A 24,100-nucleotide genomic window follows, 5' to 3' on the forward strand; every position below is an offset into this window, starting at 1 on the left:
TCTTATAATTTTGGGTTTTCAATTTTCATTCATATTCAAGAGTAGCTTTAGTTTATTTTCACTTCTGTTCTGTTAAAAAAAACGTTATTTTTCATTGGTTCAAATATTTGTTTGTTTTTTAGTGTTTAATTGTACTGGTGTCTGTGTAATTTCAATTTATCAGGTTATGTGCAGGCTATATACCACGCCAATGCCTAGACAGGAAAAGAAGTCAGGGTTTCAACAGTAAAAAGGCAACCCGCAGGGCAAGTTTTGGTACCATTGTACTTCAGTAATGCTCTGAGGTATTGCAACAATCTTCTGCAAGGGTGTGGCATATATGGTATCTCTATGGTAGGTCAGCACTGCCTGTGGCCTGTTTCTACCCCCAGAGAGTTAGTACCCTGTGAGTCTGCCTTGTTCTTTTGTATTGTAGCATAGTCTCTAACATGTATGAGAGCTATATGGAAAACATACCAATGTGAGAAACTTAAAAGTTATTCTAATTAAATGTATCAATAGCAGTTACAAATGAAACCTTAGTGACACTAAGATCAAGCAGGATTATTCTTTTACATTAAACCAAAGGTAAACTAGGCCTTTTGAGGAAGCCAGTTCATTTCAGACTGATGAAATAGTATCTTACAATAATACAGTGGAATGGCTTCTTTATTACAAAAAATAAAAAAATAACCTTGACAAAGTATTACAGCAGGACTCCAATTTTAAACAGGCAAGCAGGAGGTGTAACTGTTAGCTGACGGCACCTACAGGGGGGGTTAAAATACTCATGAACTCTTGTACTATGAGCATTTGGTCAATTAAGTGATTTCTCAGAGATGATAATCTCAAAGTGCCATGCTGAACCTGCAACTGTTCAACTTGCCTGTTTTGTTAAACTGTAGTTGAGGTCTCCTCATCATCTTCAAGGTTTTCCTTGCTAACATGCTGAAGAAGTTAGTGAAAACTTTTTCACACTGCATTCCATCTTTTCTATATCACACATTATTCAAGGTGGTCAAGTAAAGTAAAACTTATATTTTACCAATAATGAATCACAGAGACTCATCTAATTGTGATTCCTATCTCTGTTTCCACACAAAGCGGGGCTCAGAGCAGTAGAAGTAGAGCCAGCGGCACATTGCAACAATGCACAAACAACCATAAACTGCTGCTGGCCATCATTAATGCGAGATAGACACGCCTGTGAAATGAAGCCACTACAGTGTCCAGTGGAATCCAAAACAAGCGGCTTCCATCGACAACAACCAACTACAGTCACAAGATGGCAGTGATGTAAAAGATAGATGAAAACAGGCACAGGTTTTATGACAGAGCATGAAAGGAGAGGATTTTTTTTAACTTTAGTAGGTTTTTGATGTTTATTTTTAGATTTGACAAGGCAAGCACTGCCTGCTTGTCCTGTTTTTAGTCTTGGTGGTCCTTCAGTATTTCCTTCTCAGTTCTGGTTATTTCCTCTTTTACTTTGTATTTAATTTTCTGTGGTGTCCTGTATTAGCTTTACTTCCTGGTTGCCATTTCCTGATTGTTTCCATTTTGTGTGAGAAGACATGTAATCAGGTCTACAAAGGCCTGATTACACGAGAACAGAACTAAAAATCAGACACAAGTTTGAAACTTATTGGTTGAAATCATCCTCAGAGGTATGACTGTCAATGCCTAACTGTAATACACAGTGGAGGCTCTTTCATGGTTTGAGGCAGCATTTCAGCCAGTGATACTGAGGATCCTGTCAAAACTGATGGAATTATGAATAAAGAAAAGTACTTTTAGATTCTAATGCACTGTGCAATACCAGCCGAAAAGCATCTGCATGACACTGGCTTCACTTTTCATAATGATGCCAAACACACTGCTATTGCAGTAAAAGAGTAAAAGGATACGTGCACAACAAAAAAACACAGTGGAGCTCTATCAGTCATGGCCTGAGCCTTCCCAGAGCCCAGACCTCAACATAACTCAAGCAGTATGGGATCATCTTGGCAGAATGGACTAAAAAGCTCCCAACATTCAACAGAGATGTAATATAAGGTAAAAAATCATTTAACCTTATATACTACAGTATACATTTGCAGATGTTTCAATGACTCACTGCTCTTATCTCTCATTTTCCAAGAGCTTTTTGCACAATACTGCAAGGTTGCAGGGATATATAGAAAGTGCACATATTTTAGAAGGAGAAATGACCAACATAATTTCTTGGTTGGCTTCTGCTCACGTGCCTGGATGTGATATCATGTGACATGGTCACTCAGTATGAGTGTTTCTTGCAAATTACAGCGAGTGTTGTTTTGGTTATTTGCGTGAGAAGACATTTAAACTTATGATCCGGAGAGGAGGGGCCCGAAAGAAGGCAGGGAGAGCTGTGGTCACGTGAGTCAAGTGGCCGCAAAACAAGCACATAAGTAGAGCAAAGTAATATTCAAAATAAAACCAAACGGCTAATTTAAACCGGTATTCACCACACAGCTTTGCCAACGTGACTTTATTTTGAAAAATTTATCAGCGGAAGTAGTGTGTCTCATTAAGTATAGAGTGACGCAACTACAAAGTAAAAATCTCCATTTTGAAAAAAGAAAAAAGGAATCGTCGGTAGGGGCGTGAGAGAAATATTTTATAGATAGTGGGGAAAAGGAGCAAAAGGTGTTTTAAAAAAAAAGTGAGTTTTGTATGCGTCGAAAAGGTGTGGATACACGTTTTTTCTGCTGCTGAAATGGGAAACTGTCATACCGTTGGACCAAACGAGGCCCTTGTGGTTTCAGGTAACGTAAACGCTTCGTGGTCGATGTGTGTTTAGCTGCTTGGCGCTTCAGGGTCGCTGAAGTAGAAGAAACGAAAAAATGTTTAATATAGCCATTATACGAAAAGCAACTAATGGCTTTTATTGTGTGCATTATAAAATGGGAAATAACGTGACCTGTTATATCACGGTAAAATCACCATGTGAAGCACTAAAGCGGGCGACAGCCCCGCGATCCTTGCCTCTTTAGGAAATCAGACGCATCTCCATGTTTTCTTTTCCCACATGTTGACGGGAGTACATGTATCTGGACAGTTAGGTCGAAATTTGGTAATAAGTGGACGAGCCAGCGTGTGTATCTTTCTGTATTTTTCCCCAGATAATTTATATTCTAGGTCCGCCGATTTCCTCTGTTAATACTCTATTATTGCAGTATTTCATCCGATTGCAGTGACGCTTGTTCAAGTACGAATACTAGTTTGTCAAGCAGCCTTTAGATGGTTTTGGTTTCCGCTGTTTATATTTCGGTTTCTACATGTGTGCTCACGAGTCTGGCTTTATATGATCATTTTAGTAAGAGTCAAACAAGCGTAATGTAACAGGGTAGGAACAGGACCACACGAAGCTGGACTTGATGTTTATTTGCACTGGTGGGTCACTGGTACTCTTGGCCTACAGGACTACAGCAGGATTAATTGAATTATGAGAGAAGGGCTTGTGCACGCTCCCGGATTTGCAGACTGCGTCTGTCACCACTGATGTTTCTAATACCCATAACACAGGGTACACAGAATATAGTCCTTAAAATTGTAAAAGCTACTGGCCATGTAGAAAACAAAACAAATATTAGAACCAGATAATAATAATTTCATGCATTCGCTATTGATTGTTTGAGAATCCTACTGTAGGTTCAAACTACGGTTTGGGAACGTGTTGCAGGAAAGATGTCAGCACGCCTCTGTAACTGAATCGTTAAGTGCCGTTTCCTGTCTGATTCTCTTGTGATGAACAAATAACAACTTTGGGATTTTCCATTGTGCAAAAATCAGCATGTAATTCATCACTTCGAGGAATGTTGTTTAAGAGCAAAGTTGAGTGGGTGTGAGTTGCACATTCTGATCCTATGACCCGATTAGTCTCGGATGTCGAAAAGAAATAGCTTTGCTGTTTACATGTTTAGGGGCCAAAACACAACGTACTTTTCATGGCCTCAATTGTATATTAATGCCACCATCTCTCCATAGTGTGATTTAGGATATGCATGGCTTTTTGTCAAGAAAACTGAAGCTGGTAAAGGATTATTTGTAGTTTTCCTAAAGTGTCATTTATTGACGTGATTTATTGACCTGTAGAATGAATGCATTAGCAGGATAGTTGTCGCTTCAGCATTCCTCCATAAAATCAGTATGTTGATAATCATGTGACCAGACCAGAGTTACTATAGTTTTGTTTTTTTCCAATTTAGTTTTTACTTTTATTCCATTTTTGACTTTTTAAATCAGTTTAGTTTCAGTTTGTTACCAGAGTGGATTTTTTTTTTTGTTTCAGTTCAGTTTTTATTGTGTGAAAATGTTTAGTTTTATTTTAGTTTAATTAGTTTCAGTGTTAGTTTTCGTCTGTTTAGTTATTATTGTATAAAGGGCATATGTCAGAGGCAAGAGGAAAATCAGTACAGGTATTACACTATTTTTTGAAAGTCGTTGACTTGCAGTCTTTTACACATCCAAAATATCAATAAACACAGCCAATGACTCGTGTAATAAAATCAATAATAAAAGATAATAGTAATAAAACATGTAATAACATTTTACTTAACTAAAAATTACTAAAACTAAGACTATTTCTCCCTATTTTTTCATTTTAGTTAGATTTAAACATTTACAAAATTGTTTTAGTTAGTTTTATTTTATTTTTTTATTTTTTTAAAAAGTCTAGTTTTTACTTTTTAAGTCAACTAAAATGTTTTTCACATCTAGTTCTAATTTTACTTTAGTTTTAAACTCTAAAAATTTTGACCTCTTGTTCAAATTTAATTTAAATTTAATTTTAAGGTTTTGAGGTAAGAAACAGTAATATTCAGGTAATGTGATGTCCTGTATTGCAGACAAATTTAGTTATGGTATCACAGTAGTCACAGTTTTACCAAGGATAGTGTGTACTTTTTCTGGTTTATGTACACAAGTGCTGCTGTTTCCTGTCAGATGTTAGTCAGTCAGGCAGCAAAGTGCCCTGTTGTTGGAAGCTTAAAGGCCTGCTGCGTCATAAAGGAAGAGGTCTGCTACAGACCTATAATTTCAGATGTTGAACGGTTTACTAAAAGTATTTGAGTTAGGGAAGTATGTGTTAATAAGGATAGTCTACTCCTGGCCATCCTCCCCTTTCTGTTATCATGTGACAGCTGAGAATGTCACACTAATCACTCATGATTACACCATGACGCTGAGGCTAGTGAAAGGGGCTGCCTAACCTAACTCAGTCTCATTTGGAAACTCTTGTCAGTGTCATTTTTAGAGGTTAGGAGGGTAATGGCTTATAAAATATTGAAAATAGTTTTATTGGTTCTGCAAACTTACTGATGAGGTGGCTCAACAGGTTATATTTGTTGTTTGGATCAATATTGAGATCTTACATTTTCAACATGGTTGCTGGATACATTTATATCTTCAAAACAAAAAAATGTATTTTTATGTAAATGTATTTTCTTGCTCTTAATAAAACATAAACTAACATTCAAGTGAACTAAACAGCAGCCTGGCAGAATTTGGACTTGGACTCTGGTGAGGCAAAATGAGAGAGGTTGTGCTGAAAGGCAAAACGAGAATTATTGCAAAACAGAATGCATCACAATAATGATGATTATTATTGCACAATTAAAACTGGATAATACGTTTTAATTGTCCTTGGAATCCACAGTTGTAATAATAACAAACCCACAAAATCAGAAAGAATGGTTCCATGAGGCTGATGTATTTAAATGAGAGCTTGAGTGTTTCACCCTTTACCTGCTTTGTTTTGGAGAACCTTTCTCACGTAGCTGCTGTGGGTGATGTGGTTGGAAGATTGAGAGAAGGGTTTTTGGTTTTCTGTCTTAAAGCTACACATGATCCTGTTTAGAAACTGAGTGCAGAACAGAAAAGTGGGTCACTAATTGATCCTTTTCAAAACAGTGATACTAATTTCGGTTTGCATTAAATTTGCTTCTAGAGTTAGAAGTGTGCATTAGTATGAATTCGGGTGGTTTGTGCACAAAGTTTAAAAGAACCCAGACTGGATGTCATATTGAAAAAGTCACATACAACAGCATGTGACCTTTTGCTACATTGATTGCAGCCATGTGATGTGTTTTATATGTGTTGCTCCAAAGGTGGCTGCTGTGGCTCAGATCAGAAGACTTATGTCGTGGGAGGCTGGGCATGGGGCTGGTGGCTCGTCTCTGACATCCAGAGGTAAGATCTGTCTGTTCTAGCTTTAACCTGAACAAATGTGCTCACAAACTCAATCAGGAAACTTTTAAGATGAGGGTATCTGCAGGTCCCCACAAAAGGTTCTATAATACCTTTATGTCCTTATGGTCATGACTCAAGGTTTTTTAAGAGAACAAACACAAAAGATCTATGAACCATATGAAGAGCCATAATCAAGCAAGTTATGAGATCATTTATAAATATTCATGAATGGTAATAGTTGTATAGGATTTTTTTTTACAGGGTTTTGCTGTTCAGAGATCTTTTAAGTTAATAAATTCAAGAGTTAATTTGTTTTCCCACCTTACACTGTGAGTTAATCAGATAATTTCAACAAAGACATGGTGATGTAGTATACGTCTCCTGTTTATCTAATTGGATTATGTTTGGCTAGACCCCTTTTATTAGGGCACATGCCCCTGTAAGATCTCAGCTTTGCATTTTGAGTAACAAGGGCTTGTGTTTGGATTTTCAAATAGATAGACAGATATCTATCGGTCTGTCTGTCTGTCTGTTATATTTGTGCACAATAAGTAGTTGACTTAAGTCATTACTTTTGTTGTTCAGTTATGGTTATCATTAAGAGGAGAAGAGTGCAAATGTGCAATACTTTATCAGTTCAGTCTAGTTTCCTAATAGTTACGTGCAGGCTGTGATTTTTAGCCCTAAAACATACTGAGAATGTAGATATTTTATTAAGATTGCTATATTTTTACCTTTTAGCCATAAATTCCTCAGTAATTGTTAGTGATGCAGCAGTATTGCAGTGACAGTAGGCCAATAGTGAGTTAAGTAAAGTTAACAAGTAAAGATCATATAGATTTTTAAGTTTTCTTTGGTCTTGCTCTAAACAACTGTGTTGTCGACTTTGTATTAAAACAGAAGCACTAAAAGAGATTGTGTATGTCCTCATTACAGTAAGGATTTGGATCAGTTTGAAAGAATGATTGTTAACGGGTAATCATGTGACAATCTCAGATGATCTCTTGTGCAGTAATTCAAAAGTAATGTAATATGATGTAATGTAGTAATGTAATGAATTGCCTCTATAGGAAATAAATAATGTAGTGCATTAATTATCAAAGATGAATAATATATATTGACATCAAATTATATGAAACTAAAAGTTAATAAAAAACTCAGTTTAATTTTGTGCAAGTCATTTTGTAACTTTATTTTATAACGTGTGTGTGTGTGTGTGTGCACACCTAAACATATTCCCATACATATACACACACACAAAACAGAAGACATTATTCAGAGTTTAATGATGAATAAATAAGCTATTTGTGGCTAATAGAAACGCTCTAATATTAGAAACTAGTGTTTAACAGATTAGTGAGAATTGCAGCTGAGTATAGTCTGCTTTTTTCCAGCCCCAATGAAGAAGCATTAGTGGAAAGACAAACAGATGTTTCATAATGATGATCTGAGGGAGAAGTACTAACAATATTTGTAAAACTACTGTAAACTGAAAATGAGCTAAACTCCTGTTCTGAAATAAAAGCCATCAAAGGAAATATAAACCTGCGAGAAGCTACTCACTAATGGTTTCATAATGAGCTACACCAAATTAAATTTGTGCCTCTTTGTTTCTCTGCCAGAAACCGAAAACAAGCTCTTTAGTTGGCTCTTGTTCATATATATTCCATATCAAGAAATAAAAACTGCTCCTTTTGTTTTTGTTCAGATGTCATATGCTGTATAGCATAATCCTGTAAAAAAGCAGCATTGATACATCTTGTCTGTGGAAGTCCTGATATTAACTATCTTTTGTTTGCCTGCCTCTTTATTTCAACTTTGCTAACTTGCTTTGCTTTGTGTCATATTGATCTTGCCCTTTCTCAGTCCTTGTGTGCCTCCTTCACACCCATTTCGCTATAAGTGCTGCTCATTGGCTCTAGTTGCTAGGAAACATAATGGTTTGACCTTAAAAACAAGATGCAAAAGTTGAAACATGTCTGGATTTATCTCCATTTAGAGTTAAGTAGTCTCAGGAATCCCTTCTTATATTTTTAGTATTAATATTATTAAGAGCAGCAGGAAGGATCTTGTGCCACTCAGAGTAGTAGTCATCATGTCTGCTAACAGCCCTGTGTGCATAAGCCAGTAGCTGGACAGCATTATTATGGTGCTGGTGGTGGTGGAGGACTTCCTGCTTGTGATGCAGTAATCTTGTTAATGTTGAGTTGAGGCTCCTCACTCATTGATCCAGTTCTCTTGGAAAGAAAGGGAGGTGGAGCTGTTCAGCAGAGTCTCTGGTTCCCAGTGTTGCTGCAGTCATCCTCCCATGTCTTTGACTGAAACTGACCCAAACAACTTGGTATGAATGTAGTGTGTTTATCATAATACAAGGGTGGTAAGCCTCTTTTATCTGCTCTGAAACATAGTCATATGTAAACAGTTCAGTGTTGAAGCACGGGATAGGATCGTTTGTAATGGACATTCCTGTGTATTTGTGATGCAAACGTAAAGGATCAAGGATCCTGTTAACACTGGCTTGTAGGGCTGGGCGATATATCAAAAATTTATCGTTACCGAAATTTATGACTCTCATCGACGTCATTTTGCCCATGTCGGTAAATTCGGTATTTTAAAAAAAAGGAAAAGGCATGTGCAGGTTGGCGATGTTCATGTCCCTTTAAGATGCTGTGCTACGTTACAGACTTGACGGGGTGGAGTCACATGACTCTACTACCTTTTTATGCTGGGCAGACACTGTGCGATTTTTTTTTTCAGTCGCGCGATTCAGCTCCTGCTCAAACTGTACGATTGACTCGCAGGGGTTAGAAGTTCATAGGTCACGATGCAGGGTCTCACACTATACTGATGCTCTGATGCGACCTGAGTGCTCACACTGTGCGTCCATAAAATGAAGGTTATAACAGAAATTCTGTCGCTCGCTCTCTCTGTCTTTCACTCACACAGACACGCACACCACCACCATCAACTTTGCTAAATTGCTAATGAAAAACATTGATCAGGCAGCTGTGATTGAGCAGCAATGTAGATCCAACTATTTTCACGGTGGTTGTGGTCGTGATAATTTTGTGAGGCCACATCGAAAAGGCTCGGATGAGCTTTCCAAAGTTCTACAAATTGTGCCTCCATCGCTTGTGTCCAGATCACACGCTGCACTGCCGTGCTGCGCCGTCTTTTTCGCTGACATTTGTGTTTGCGCGTGCGCAGTGTGACAAACTCACGACCAAGCGATTGATGATCGGGAGCTCGTCGTGAGGTGTCAATCGCTTCTCGTTACCCCACGTATACTATACGATGCATGACGCACGATGAAGGCCAAAATCGGGCCGATCGCCAAAACGGTCGCACGACTCAAAAATCGGCTCAAAATGGGCCAAAAATCGCACAGTGTAAGCCCAGCATAACAAGACGAGACACGGGTGAACAAATGGAGGACGATTTAAATGTTGAAGCAGCAGCGACGGAGGTAGAGCTGGTGGAGGAGGAAGAGGAGACGCTTGTTAACAAAAAAAAATGCATCATCAATTGTTTGGCAACATTTTGGATTCAACAAGGATGATATTGATCAAAAAATTGTTAAATGTAAACTCTGCAAAAAGACTGTTGCGTCAAGTCAAGGTAACACAACCAACCTCTTCCACCACCTGCAGCACAAGTTTTTGTTTAAGAGTTTATAGTTTTCACTAGTCACATGGCAGTGCTTAGTATTTATTATAGTTTTTTCTGTGTTCAATTGACATTTGTGTTTGTGACATTATTTGTTTACAAGTTATAGTACCTCAAGGCCTTAGCAGAGATAGGCCTTTGTCCATGATGGCATTACATTTGCACAATCATTGTTTACTTTGTGAATAGCCAATGTGAAACATATTTATTATTAAACTATTTTGTTTACAAGGGATACACATTTTTTAGAGAGCATGGTTACATATTGTATCCTACACTTTTTATTTTGTTCAGTTAATAAATCTTAACCACTAAAAGTACTTACTACTATTGTCTTCATTTATTTTCAGTGACATTTTACAGTCCTTTAAAGTGGTAATAATATAATTGCAATTAATAGGTCTAGGGGGAATAATATTATCAAAATAACTGGAGGAACTATGCTGCCTGCCACAGCCCCATTAAATGAAAAAAAAAAAAACGTTTGTTTTTTTTGGCACTTGGGGTGGTTATCGTCCATTTATCGTTATCGAGGTTAACTGCTCAATTTATCGTGATATTGATTTTAGGCCATATCGCCCAGCCCTACTGGCTTGATTCCATTAGTGATGTTGTGTGTTATCACACTTCATTTAAATTGTTTATAACAGCGACTATGACAGAAATTATGGTTTTAAAAGCGGTATCATCAGCAGCACATCATATGTAAAACAGGCTTAAAACCAGCAAAGCAGAAGGGCAAGTTTTGTGTTTTGCCCTTTCTCTCTTTTCTCTGCCTCTTGACCTTCGCTACTGTTATTCCTAACAGCTGTTGTCCAACTTACTGTTTTGCCTTTGCTATCCCCGCTGCCTGCCTGCCTGCCTGCCTACGTAGAATGTCTCTGGAGGTTATGACCATCCTCTGTCGCTGTGAGAATATCGAAACCTCGGAGGGTGTACCCCTGGATGTGACAGGGGTGGCTCAGGTAATGCATTTCAGAAGGCTGGGGGGGAAAAAAAAGAAAAAAAAAAGCAGTGGCTGGTGTTTGAGGCCGAAGGAAGACAAAAGGTGATGGTTCAGCTAATCGGCTAACATTGTCTGTGTGTTTTCATCCTCTTTTCTTCTTTCTTCTGCAGTCAGAGGAGACAGTCAGCTGTTAATAACTTTGCTGTAATGCTGTGCTCTGAGTCACCTTCAGCAACGGGGCCTCTAAATGAATGCTATAGAAATTAAAAAGAGGATATCAGAAGTCCAGAGACCAATCACAACTAATATAATAAGGCTAATTTTTAAATCAAATGCAACTCCTTAATGCAAAATCGATTGGATTGTGGATGGCATCTCATTTTGCTCCGTTGTTAGTGATCTGGAGTCCTTGGGTGAATGGTTTCACTTTGTCTTGTTTTTCTTTTCTTGTGTTCAGTCCCTTCCCCTCATTTGCTTTCCCTGAGATCATGTCAATTTTTATTTTATATTTTTCCACATTCTTCACAGGATAACGCTTGAGATTATGACCCTGCAGCCCAAGTGTGATGATGTAGAGACAGCGGAGGGTGTAGCTATTACTGTCACTGGGGTGGCTCAGGTAAATCACCACACATTTTTGGGACTCCCAGTTCAGATTTCACTAACCCCTCCCTCCCTCCCTTTCTCTGGCATCAGCCTCTAATCACAGCTGAGGTGGTATTTCATACAGGGGTCTCAAGTGCGTATGTGTAACATAATCTGACCAAGCTGGAGTCGAATTGACAATAGCACTGTGTCAAATGCTTCCTTATTTATTTTTGTAAAACCATAGGCAATATTATACAACTTCAGCTGGTATTCTGTGTCCGAGTCTTCAAACTTGATTTTCTGATTTGTAATTTGTCACCCCACTGCTCCCTGCAGCAGTACACCCCCACCAATTTTCTATGCTGATGATACAGTGTTATTTTCAGTCTTTCAGTGAATTAGCATGGCACACAAAAATGGGTCTATGAAAAGCCTAATTGGTGTTTTGTGGTCAATCTCAGTATATTATGTTATTTTGTATGCTGTTTATTTCTGCTTTTTTTTTTTTTTTTTTTTTTTTTTTTTTAATTATTCAGTTCTGGGTCTGTCACATTTTTGTTTAAAATTCACAGACGCTAAAGAATAACTTGGGTAGTCACAATACCAAAACATCTGAGAAGCAGTGTATCATATGTTGGATCCATATTATTGCACTAGGTGTCACTGGAATTTGCAGGGGAGTTTTTAAATAGTCATCTTCTTGCGCACCTCCAGACTTCTTCCAGTGCAGCTGCTATTCTCAGAGGCTCTGTGGGAATTGTGCTCTTAGCTTTTTCATTTGTGCCTCTTCAGTGTGCGCCCCGCACACCAGGTATAGCAGAATTGGCTCGGTTTGTCCCCACCATAACTTTTTTCTTTCTTCTGACCACTACTCATGCTATGGCCTTCAACTGGGTCGGAATTGTCTCCAGGACCCAGATTGACTACCTTTTCTTTTCAAATATTCATCTATTGCTATTATGTGCTGCTTTGTCTCACTCGCAGCATGACTACGTCATTTTTTTTCTTCGTCTTCTGTTTTACTGGCAGTCGGCAACCCATTTAATTGGAGGAAGAAGAAGCCAGTTGCTTAGAGTACCAATCAGGGGAAACCAGATAATCTTCCATGACCCCTTGATCCCCTCATGGCACACCTATGTGCTGCAGCACAGTGGTTGGGAAACACTGCGATAGAGGACTCTAAATTATTGTGGATCATAATGCAGGCTCTTACTACCAGCCCAGATTTAGGCCTTACTGCCTGGCATGAACATTATAGATTCTTTCAAAGAAAAGTCCTCTTTAGTCTGTGGATCGTAGGACGAGTTCCACTTTTCAGTGGTCTGAGATGACAGTCATGTCAGTTTTACAGAAGTTGATGTTTTCTGTCTTAAACTACTTAAAGTCCTCATGAAAATGCAGACACACCTGAAATTTCTGTGTTTGATTTTTTTTTTTTCAATTGTTCTGATGATGTAAATAATATTTGTAAAATGGTTAGAACAGGACCCCCAGGTACTGAGCTACCAATAGCAGCTGCAGTGTTCCAAAGGTGCCCAAGGAGACATGCTTCAAGGGTAAATTGTCCAGATTTATATAATCTCTATTTATTTATTCATACTTAGACCCCTGTGTTAAAACCACAGAGTCAACTTTTATTATAAGACACTTGCCTCACTCTATAACAAAGAAAAAACCTGAGCACTTTCCTGTTACACCATCCAGATGAACCAACAGAGATACCACATCAGATTTTGTTCATACCGTTTCAAATTAAGATAACACTGTATATATTGTTTTTTACCTTTATGCTTTGTGTGAAGAACTAAGGTGTGTTGCTTATGAAATCCATGAAGTGCTATAGAGAAAGTTACATTTTATTTATGTAATTAACACATTTTGAACTCTTAAAGAAATATAACGAAAGGAAAGACACCCAGCTGAACTAAAATGATCCATGTAGCAAACAAAAAATATTGTGAGCCGCCACCCTTATATCGCCTTTGGGCTTTTGGAGCCTTGACCTGACTTTTAAAAAATAATTGGGGAAAAAAAGCACTATGCTGCTAAAAAAAAGAAGAAAAATAGATATTTGCAAAATTCTGCCTAAATATGTATTTTACCAGGTTAAGATGTGTGGCGGGGCGTGGTCTGCAGCGCCGCTGAAAGGGAGGCGGACGCACCTGAGCGGCACCCGCAATCACGCCTCGCTGCCTTAACGTCTGTGCCATCTATGCTGTTGTTGGTGTGTGTCGGGCTGTGAGCTGAAAAGCTACAGCTGTATGCTACAGCAACCGTGTGTGAAAAGTGGTCAATAAAGAGATGCTGAAAAGCGTGTTCATGCAAACATCATCGGGTCTGCTGTGATATGTTTACAATGGGACTTCTGCTCCTGAACCTCTGCGCATTTCCCATATGCGCACAGCGTCTGCAAATCGGGGCTGTACGAAGTCACTTTCATCTTTACGCAGGACTGTAAGCTGTCATCTATGAGGCGTGAGCAGTGTTTGTTTTTAACATAGTTCATGGTGGAGAACAGCTGCTGACATAATGTGGATCCGAAGATCCATAATTGGCCTACCTGGGGTTGAAAGTCTCGATAAATGCACGCCATTTCGGCAGGTATACCGGCTTCCGCGAGTGTGACGCTTATTTAGAGCGATAAAAAATAATAAAATATAATTTTATTTTTATATTTCAATATCACAGTAATCTTCCAATTTAGGAGTACAAGTTTAAAAAAAAGAACTAACATAAATAAAATACAGTTCAGCTAAATACTTCAAATTTATTTTCCCAAACCACGCCGAGCCGCAGTATAAGGACTAAAGAGCCGCAGGTTGCCGACCCCTGGCTTACACCATAGGTGCCCTCCTAAAAATCATACTGCACATCAGGATAACAGTGACTTCAGCGATACCAAGGCTACAAGACCGATAGTTCAGCATTGCCTCTACACGTGCCTGATGCTGATTGGCACTGTTTGTAGTGAAAATAGAAGCAAACTGTCTTATCCTCTGCAATTGTCTCTTTGTTACTAGAAGAAGAAATTGAGGAGTAGCGGGGCTACAGGCTGACTTTTTAACTAATAGCTTCTTTATGCCCTATGCCTTTTACGTAGCACCATTTAAATCAACATTTCACATTATTTTTGCTGTCTTAAATGTATTACTTAAAGCTACTTTCAGCTGCTCATTTATTCACAAGTGAAGGTTTTACTTGCAGAGCAGCATGTACAGGATTTTTCTTTCCCCAGTTTATGATGGCAAAAACTTATTGTTGACTCTTCACTCTAATCATTCTCTGCTTATTCAAACCAATTCTAACTGCGCCCTGGTGTGTCAGCTTATGGTAATTCAAAAATAGTAGAGAATATTTGCATTGGTGAACTAATTATTTCGTGTAACACAAAGCAAACTTCATAACCTCGCTTAAAGCAGTGCATGAAGTAAAGTAAGCACAATACTGCACAGCTGCTTTCATTCTGTCAGTCACATTAATGCCACAGATGCTGAAGTACAAATCAAAACCCATGTAGCCAGGCAGCGCTCCCTGGCCTTGGACTTTGCCTACAAACAGAGTCAAGACTCCAGAATGTCTTATTTTGCCTTGTAGATACTTTTTAAGCACAAATGTTGACTGAGTTCTAATTTGTAATAGAAAGCAATTATTTTGTGGATTTTCTGTTTAAGAAAATGTACGTATCATCACAGTGTTTTGTGCATTTCCATATCTTGCTCTTAATTACTTCCTGAATTTTTTCTTTGCCCGCATGCCATTAGTTCTTTTGTTTGAATGATGACGCCTCATTATCAGTTCTCTGTTTTGACCACCATTTTGCCACTGTATGTTCCTCTTCTCTGTGTTTTTCTACATGTGTGCTGACAATGAGGCCACTGTCTGGAGTTGAAAACCCCCCCACTTTCACACAGTTTACTTCCAGCAGACTCATAATGGTGTCCGTCAGATTGGTCCAGTCTAAGCCAAAGCCACTGTGAAATTTGTGTCCCATGGTAACAGCAAAGTCTTTCCTAATTCAAAGAGACAAATGAATTAGACTTGGTGGGAGACATCCATTTAAAGGAAATGAGCAGAATTTCAATCTAGGATGTGCGTTTCATTTCTGTATTGAATTCTTCAATCATATTTTGCCTTGTTACTTTAGGTAGGACTGTTTTTGAATCCTTCGATAACTTAATAGTCAATTTGCACTGGAAGGACCTAACAAATTTTAAAAAACAAAACTGTCTACTGAGATTCTTTTCTGTACAGTCTGTGCATTTAGAGGAGGCAGGAGGAAGGGTGGTGTTACAAGTTGGAGTGGGGCTAGGTAGCAGATTAAGAGCTCAGGGCAACAAATGAAAATTGTTCAAGTCTTTATTCCAATGTCAGCCGTTGCACAGCGCCCCCTGCTGTCTGTTAGAGCTTTCCTTGGCTGTCTTGTGGCCTTTTCTGTTTTCTGGAAGTGACGACAGTCTTTCCTGACTTTGTGTTGCCCTTATTTCTGTTATGAGTGCATGTTGTAAAACATACCCGTGTGCAGACCTCTCGCCTAAGGACCCAGCTCACTCTTTTCTTTTCTTACAGCTCTGATGGACAACAATTTTATCCCAAACCTTTTTAACCCATTTTTTGATTACATGACTGTCTGTTTGTAAATGATCTCTCTTTCTATCACTGACTGTTTCTATCTTTTAAACCTCAGGTCAGTGACATTCATTTTTCTTTGTTTCTTTCTTGTTGTTTTTTTTTTTTTTAAATGTTACGTGTCCATCATATTTTTCTCCCCTGTTTATTTCTATATATTTGAATTAACCTGTGCAACATTGATGTGAAAATCTAAGTCCTTGCATTTAAGAAGAGCAAAAAATCTAAAAGCAGAATACTGACTTCATCTGACATTAGACGGCCATGTATTCTGTAAAAGCCATAATAACATTTCCAAAATACTTTTATTGTAAATGGAGAGATGCTGTAAAAAAATTATTTACTCCCTTCCCAATTTCTTAGATTTTTGCATCTGTATCGTGCTGACATGTTTCAGATCGGCAAACAAATTTTAATATTAGGCAAATATAACTCGAGAATGAGACAACATACGATTTTCAACCTGATACCAAAGGTCCATCTACTAAAAATCAGAGGTCAAGTTTTCTCAAAATCTTGTGAACGTAATAAATCGAGAATGATGTCACCTGTGATTTTCAAAATGATGAGAAAGGTGAATGTAGTAGGAGGCTGACGGGTAACACTGGCAGCCAGCAGCATTTTTAAATGATTTCATTTATTAAAGGAAAAAAGTTATCAAAACAACCTGGCCCTATCTGAAAAGTGTATCTCAGGGTAAGACAGGGTATCTTTGTCTAATATTGAAATTGGTTTTAACTGAAAAATGTTAAAATAAATAAAAAAAATATTAATTAAATACATTTCACGGCATTGTATTTACTCTATAAATAAGTATATCAATTACAAGAAATTTGTTTAAATGAAATGTGAGTCGTGTGGATCGACTTTACCCAAAGGCAAACTAAGAAAGTATTGTTGAACATTTGTTTGGCCATGTCATTGATGGCTGACAGTTTTGGCTTCCTCTTTTAGGTGGGCTGACAGCATACAAGATGTTCTTCAAACATTTTGCTGATTACTATGTCCATAGTTCTTTTCATGTGTAAAAAGCATAATGACATGCATACATCCAACACACACTGGCATAATAATGATAACAATAATAACAATAACAATAACAATAATAACAACTGTTATTATTATTATTGATATTATTGTGAATTTTAGGCTTTGTAATTTCAGCTCTTTGCATTACTGATGCAATGAAGGTGAACAGAAAAAAAAATACATTCTAAGTAAAAGGATTTTAAAAAATCTTTGTATAATATTAAAAGCTAGTATGTGTTGTCCTTATGTGTGCCACACCTGTGTGTTGTGCCTGTCTTTGTGTATTCACAAACACAGGCACAATGAATGATGTTCTCTGTCCATGTTGGCGTTAGGTGAAGGTGATGACTGAAAAAGAACTGCTCGGTTATGCCTGCGAACAGTTCCTGGGAAAGTCAGTCATGGAGATCAAGAGTGTTATCCTGCAGACCCTAGAGGGTCACCTGCGTGCCATCCTTGGTGGGTAGCTTCTCCAAACCATATGGTGACTCTGTGGTGTTTTCCTGCTTTTTGTTCTTTTTGGTATCTGCGCCATATGACTATGACAGTGATTGGAGGATTTTTTTTTCCCCTCTTGACATATTGGCCCTATTTGTCAGTGTGTTTGGTTTTATTCAAATGTATTACAGGACCATGATTTTTGAGGCACTAAACACACTGACCGATCTTCCAGGCACGCTAACTGTTGAGCAGATTTACCAAGACAGAGACAAATTTGCCTCCTTGGTACGAGAGGTGGCAGCACCTGATGTTGGCCGCATGGGTATCGAGATTCTCAGCTTCACCATCAAGGTATAAGAAAGAGAACGTCAAGTTCATGTTATTCTGACTCTATTTTTCAAATATTTGTTTGTTTGCTTTTTAATTTCATTAGGTTAACTGCCTAGAACTGTGTACATTAGTGTTAACCTTTCTTCCTTAAAGGATGTATATGATAAAGTGGACTATCTGAGCTCGCTGGGTAAAACTCAGACAGCTGCAGTACAGAGGGATGCAGACATCGGAGTAGCAGAGGCAGAGAGAGATGCTGGCATTAGGGTAAGAAAAGCTTTAAGACGACGTTAAAACTTCTATCATCTATTGCTAATGGCTATTATTACATTAAGAAACCACCATACAGCACCTGATCCATCTCTCTGTCATTAGTTGTTGCACTCTGTCTTTTACAGGAAGCTGAATGTAAGAAAGAAATGATGGATGTCAAGTTCGTCGCAGACACCAAAATGGCTGACTCCAAAAGAGAGCTGGAAATGCAGAAAGCTTCTTTCAATCAGGAAGTGAACACAAAGGTATGAAGTTGTGTTTGTTGGGTTGAATGTGTCAGCAACAATTGTGAAAGTTTACCCTTTTAAAAAAAATTCCTGCTTCTGTAGAAAGCTGAGGCGCAACTGGCATATGAGCTGCAGGCAGCTAAAGAGCAACAGAAGATCCGTCTGGAGGAGATAGAAATTGAGGTGGTGCAGAGGAAAAAACAGATCAAAATTGAGGAAAAGGAGATTGAACGCACTGAAAAGGAGCTCATCGCTACTGTGAAGAGACCTGCCGAGGCAGAAGCCTACAAGATGCAGCAGCTGGCTGAAGGCCAGAAGTGAGTACTTTGCTGACAAATCCTCTTATCAGTCAAAAAGAAATCACTTTCAGTGAGAGGGGGAAAATGTTAAAGGGCTATTTCATTTATTTCTTAACTGAGACTGTCATAGCGGTTTGCTATATTTAAAGACATTTTTTTAACCATATAATGTTCAGTCTCTTTAGGCATAATTGAATAACTCACCACTATGTAAATAATGCTTTGTAGATGGAGGAAGTGTGCAAAATATGTAATACATATACATATATGTGGGCGATCGTGGCTCAAGAGTTGGGAGTTCGCCTTGTAATCGGAAGGTTGCCGGTTTGAGCCCCGGCTTGGACAGTCTCGGTCGTTGTGTCCTTGGGCAAGACACTTCACCCGTTGCCTACTGGTGGTGGTCAGAGGGCCCGGTGTCGCCAGTGTCCGGCAGCCTCGCCTCTGTCAGTGCGCCCCAGGGCAGCTGTGGCTACAATGTAGCTTGCCATCACCAGTGTGTGTGAATGGGTGGATGACTGGATATGTAAAGCGCTTTGGGGTCCTTAGGGACTAGTAAAGCGCTATATAAATACAGGCCATTTACCATATATGTAAAACATAATATGGGCTACTCTTGCTTGTGCTGTTATTGGTCCATCAGCCGGTCATGCAGAAGACAAAGTTATAACCTACAAGAATTGAACTGAACCTGAGTGTTAAAAACAGTGAAGTGTCCACTGCAGCCGCTGTTTCTACTTTTCATGCTGTATTTTGAATCTTTGAACATTTTTTTCACACTTCTCCCATTCCTATTGAAATCTGCTGTTGCTCCTTTCCCTAAAGCAGAGCAGCTGATTAGTTGGACAGTGGGCCCCAATCTTTATCAATATCTGAAATTATTGTGTTTTTCTAATGCTAAAAAAAATGCCACATTATAGCTCAGCACCCAAGAAACATCATAGTAATATTAATTATACTGCTATTTATTATTCATTCTCACATATACCACGTGTAATGTGTAATGCCTGTTTATGTCTGCATGTCAAAGGTCGTGTGTCTATTAGTAATGAGATATTGGTTATGTAAACCAATAAAGAATTATTTTGCTGTCCCTCTAACACTGATGTCTGTCAGGATAAAGAAGGTGCTGACAGCACAGGCAGAGGCTGAGAAGATCCGCTGTATTGGTGAGGCAGAGGCTGCCTCCATTGAAGCTGTGGGGAAGGCAGAAGCTGAGAAGATGAGGCTGAAAGCCGAAGCCTACCAGCAGTATGGCGATGCTGCCAAGACCGCCTTAGTCCTGGAGGCTCTACCCAAGGTTTGTGATACAGATTTAAAAACAGTGCCATTTGTGGATTTTTGTTTAGTGTTTTTTGTTTGTTTGTTTTTTACAGTGTCTACACCATAAGAGCTTTGAGTACCAAAGTGATTTTATGAACTTTTTCAGACTGTTTAGCAGATTGGACTAGCAGGTTCTCTGGTCTCTGTGATCAAGGTTATGACTTTTTCAGAGTGGACTGCTTGGATAGCAGGACAGCCTCTAATATTTTTGTTTCATCACAATTCAGTTATGAGGAAGAAATTGTAGACATATGGTTTCTGGGTTTTTTTTTCGTTGTGATATAAACCATTAACAAGCAGCTCAACTTCAGGATTAGTTTTAGAACAATTACACAATTATAACTAACATTTCTGTCTTACAAATGCTAGAAAAGCATTAATTGTCTCACATATACTGTCTTTCTCTGATAACTTTGAACATAGACTTTGTTAAACATTTAGCATTTTTACTGAACAGAGCTGCAAAGGGTTTGTTCTGTTTTTATCACATGATTACTGTCTTGGAAAAAAATAAATAAAAAAATCCGTCCTCAGTTATTGAAGGTCTCAAACTGGTATTCACACTGTTTTTTCCAGATTGCTGGTAAAGTGGCTGCACCTCTGTCCAAGACCAATGAGATTGTCATCCTGAGTGGAGAAGGCAGCCGTGTAACTGGTGAAGTGAACCGTCTATTAGCTGAACTCCCGGTCTCAGTCAATGCCCTCACTGGGGTGGATCTCACCAAGGTAAGAAGGCACTGTACTGTTCAGAGCTCTCTGCTGAATATGAAACATAGTACAGAGCTTTTTTTTTTTCTCCCCCTTCTGTCAATGAAAGTAATTACACAAACACACTTGCCATATGTTTATGATGGGTGTAGCCAATAAGGAAAAGTTAAACCACTAAGTAATCTGCGTTTTTAAGTGTTATAAGTTTTTCCGTCATACTTCGAGTTGCTGTCTGTCTCCATTGCAATCACTAATTGCCTTTTCAGGCAAACATATTTATGAATTATGACATTGGCTTGTTGGGTCCATAAGCCTGCAGTTAGATCCCGAGAGACTTAATCACCATATGTGGGTTTGTATTGAAAGGGCTTTGGTGCAGCAAAAAGTCACTTTTTTGTTTACTGCTATATGTCATCTTTATGGTTAGTTGTATATTTGGGTAATGATTGCTTATAAATAAAGAAAGTCTCTGAATACTTTTGGTTAGACATAAATATTTTTTCTCCCCATCTGCAAGCTGCAATTTCCATGCTGTCAGCTCATTATTCACTTCTTAAGAGACTTCCCAAAAATGTAGCACAGGAATGCTGTGCTGTTTAGGAACCGTCTGGGAAATCAAATGGAGAATTTCACCACCCACATATGAACAAACTCTGACAGTTATTACTAAACACTGAAACTCTTGTTGTGTAAATAAGCAACACTTTGTTAACACAGCCAGAGTTGTATTTTTAGCTTGTTCAGTGGCTCTCGAAATAAGAGAAATCAAGGCAGCTTTAAGAAGCAACAGATGCACTGTACTGTAGTTATTAACACTTTACATCCTTTTTAAAATTACTTTTGTTTATTCGTGTTACAGACACAATGAATATATTTGTAATGAATTCCTGGAGCAGGACCACACCTCATACATGCCCCTTCCAGTTCTCTGTCTATATATGAACCTCTGCACTGCACGCTGTTTGCACTCGTTTTCACGCCCCTCCCTCCCTTTTCCAATTCATTCTCATTAGTACATGAGGATCTGCCGCCGCCAGTCCCGACTGAGGCCTTGCCCAAACCGCAGCCTCAGTTCATGCTCACTCCATCTGCTAGTATCTACTAGAAATGCTGTCAAACTTAATTGAAGATGTGGTCTCAGCTAGTTAATTCTTTGTGACTACATTTTTTTGTAATTACAGAAAAATATTTTTAGACATACTCAAATTAAGTGTTCATATTTGATGTGTGAATCTGTACTGATGAGTTAAATGTCAGTGACTTCCTCTGAAACCTCATCATGTCTAAGGGAACAGTTGCTATGACAGATGAATATAATGTACAGCTGTGCTGTGTGAGCATGACAGATGTCTATTAAACACTGTTCCAATGTGCTAATCATTGTGATCACACAGATACCTCTGCTCCAGAAGATGACCACCCCACAGAGCCAAGCAGCCTTCTGATGAAGCAGGCCTGGGACTCGTTATTCTCAATCATTTGCTGTGTATCTGCCTCAAGCATGAAAACTTTGTTTAGCCCTCGACCCCTTATGCAACTGCCTTTGACCAGAAACACTTGACACCAAATCAGAGGTTTTTATATTTTTAAGAGGTTTTTAATTTTCTAAAGGAGAAAATAATGCGGCCTTACCTCTGAAAGATCAGATTGTTTGTATTTTCTGTTGTTTTTAGTTCTTGTTTTAAACACGGTCACCCTTAATATTCTGCACTAGTTAGCCAGGATTATATGCTGCAGTTCTTCGCAGTCCTACTAAATCCTTCATAGATTAAAAAAGTCCAGACGCAAAGTAGGCGAGAGAAATTCAGACACAGAGAACTAATCAGAATACTGTACTCCTCTCCAGAGCTTTCTAAGTTATGCCTGGAATTCAAGCATATGTTCCTGTCTGATGTGTTGACATTCATTGATGATTGGAAATGGAGCAATAGGTGCAGCTCCTGCCTCCTAATTACACAGTCATTCAGTGCTCAGTTGTTGAAGTAGTTTGCAGTAGACTGAACAGAGTGTGTAATTCCCTCTTTGCTTTTAAACAGACTTCTTAAAGATTAGTGTACTCACCGTGATTATATAGATACAATGACACGTTACCTGTTACCAGTCACTTGTATGATAAGGCTTACCTCGCAGGATGTTATGTTGTCTGTCTTCTTGCTCCTATGTGCAGTGCCTGTTCACCACTCAAGTGCCCAAACCAGACGAAAGCGGTTTGGCTTTAGTTGGATTTCTGTCTGACTGTATCACTGTTATAGATGAATGTTGTTAGTTCTATGCGTATACTGACAGCAGTGCTCCCGCTTCTCTTTTGTCACGTTTGGACATGTCAGCATAAAACAAAGCCATATTTGGAAATGATTAGCCCAACAGTGACCCTGCATGCCCACCAAGGCTACTGAACAGTTCTGTATTACCTCAAATGGCATGTGGTGGACATTCAGGGTCTGGGCTTTTTTTGTGTGTGTGTGTAATTTCTTTTGTCCTGTTCCCCCGCCTCAGATAAACTTAGTCTTGCTAACATATTTCCCAGATGTCACTTGTGTGATTGTGTTATTTGTAATTTAAGGAGAAACTCCACAGTGATGAAGGAAAAGCATCGTCACTCTGACCTCTGTGGGTTAAGTTCCCAGTGCACCCAGTCTGTAATGACAAAGCAGGAATGTTACAGTCAGTCACAAGTTGGGAAACAAGCAGGTGATTTGATGGTAAACGCTGTACGCAGTGTTTGTGCTCAGGTTTGTTCTCAGTTTGATGAAAGCAAAGTGAAGTTCATGTTGGGGTCTGAGCAGCTGGATCTGTAGCTGTTTCTGCTGCTGCATGTCAAAGAAAACATGATTTGTTTTCATGTCAGATTTCTACTGTAGTCTGTTACTGTGATAGAAAATGAAACATTTCTTTAAACATGTTCCGATCTTGGCAAGTTCTGCGCGACCTTGAGATGATAAACAATTAAGAGTTTCACAGGTTTAATCATTGCTTGTAGATTTGGTTACCCTGTTGTAAGGTTATATAAATTCATTCACCTTTATACAAAAGTCAGTGTTCAAAGTAATTGTTCAGTATCAGAAGTTTTGACATGTACTTGCAAGTTTCAACCTGTAGATGGCAGAATCTTAGCATGATTTGAGTCTCAGTGGGTCCTTTGTTGCTACATGTCCTAAATCTAAATGTTGTACTTTTGTACCATCCTTCTCTGCTTTCCCAAACCAGCTTATTGTGCACAGCTGGCCTGCCCACCTCTCAATTAATTTTGTGCCTCTCATAAACAATATTGTGAACATTCATTAACCACTTTTCCAAATGGTTTTTTTTTTTTTTTTTTTTTTTTTTTTAAATTGCCAGTGATCATTTATCGTACTGTTTCTCTCCTCTGTGAAATAAACACCGTCCATGTGGCTCTTTTGGTCTGTGGCAAATTTTATCTTGTTTCTGTTTTTCCCCACATTAATGTTACAGTTCCACCT

At 38.6% G+C, this 24,100-nt stretch overlaps 1 protein-coding gene across 2 annotated transcripts; it reads left to right on the top strand.

Annotated features, from left to right (window-relative positions):
• Positions 1 to 2,546: 2,546 nt before the first annotated feature.
• Positions 2,547 to 24,018, top strand: LOC146660287 (flotillin-2a). 2 transcript variants are annotated; one of them, XM_085420063.1, is made up of 11 exons: positions 2,547 to 2,762; positions 6,105 to 6,186; positions 10,727 to 10,817; positions 17,377 to 17,500; positions 17,715 to 17,833; positions 17,966 to 18,079; positions 18,211 to 18,330; positions 18,415 to 18,629; positions 19,725 to 19,908; positions 20,508 to 20,657; positions 22,034 to 24,018. In XM_085420063.1, exons 1-11 carry the CDS (start codon positions 2,714 to 2,716, stop codon positions 22,082 to 22,084), a joined length of 1,299 nt encoding a protein of 432 aa, XP_085276189.1. In that variant the 5' UTR covers positions 2,547 to 2,713; the 3' UTR covers positions 22,085 to 24,018. The 2 variants fall into 2 exon arrangements, with proteins under 2 accessions (XP_085276189.1, XP_085276188.1); XM_085420062.1 differs by lacking the exon at positions 10,727 to 10,817 and adding an exon at positions 11,327 to 11,417 and having other exon boundaries at positions 2,548 to 2,762.
• Positions 24,019 to 24,100: the final 82 nt, after the last annotated feature.

The sequence above is a fragment of the Rhamphochromis longiceps genome, linkage group LG10, assembly GCF_057381845.1.
Source record: "Rhamphochromis longiceps isolate RC_006_pf linkage group LG10, R_longiceps_female_GT1.1, whole genome shotgun sequence".
Lineage (NCBI taxonomy): Eukaryota > Metazoa > Chordata > Actinopteri > Cichliformes > Cichlidae > Rhamphochromis > Rhamphochromis longiceps.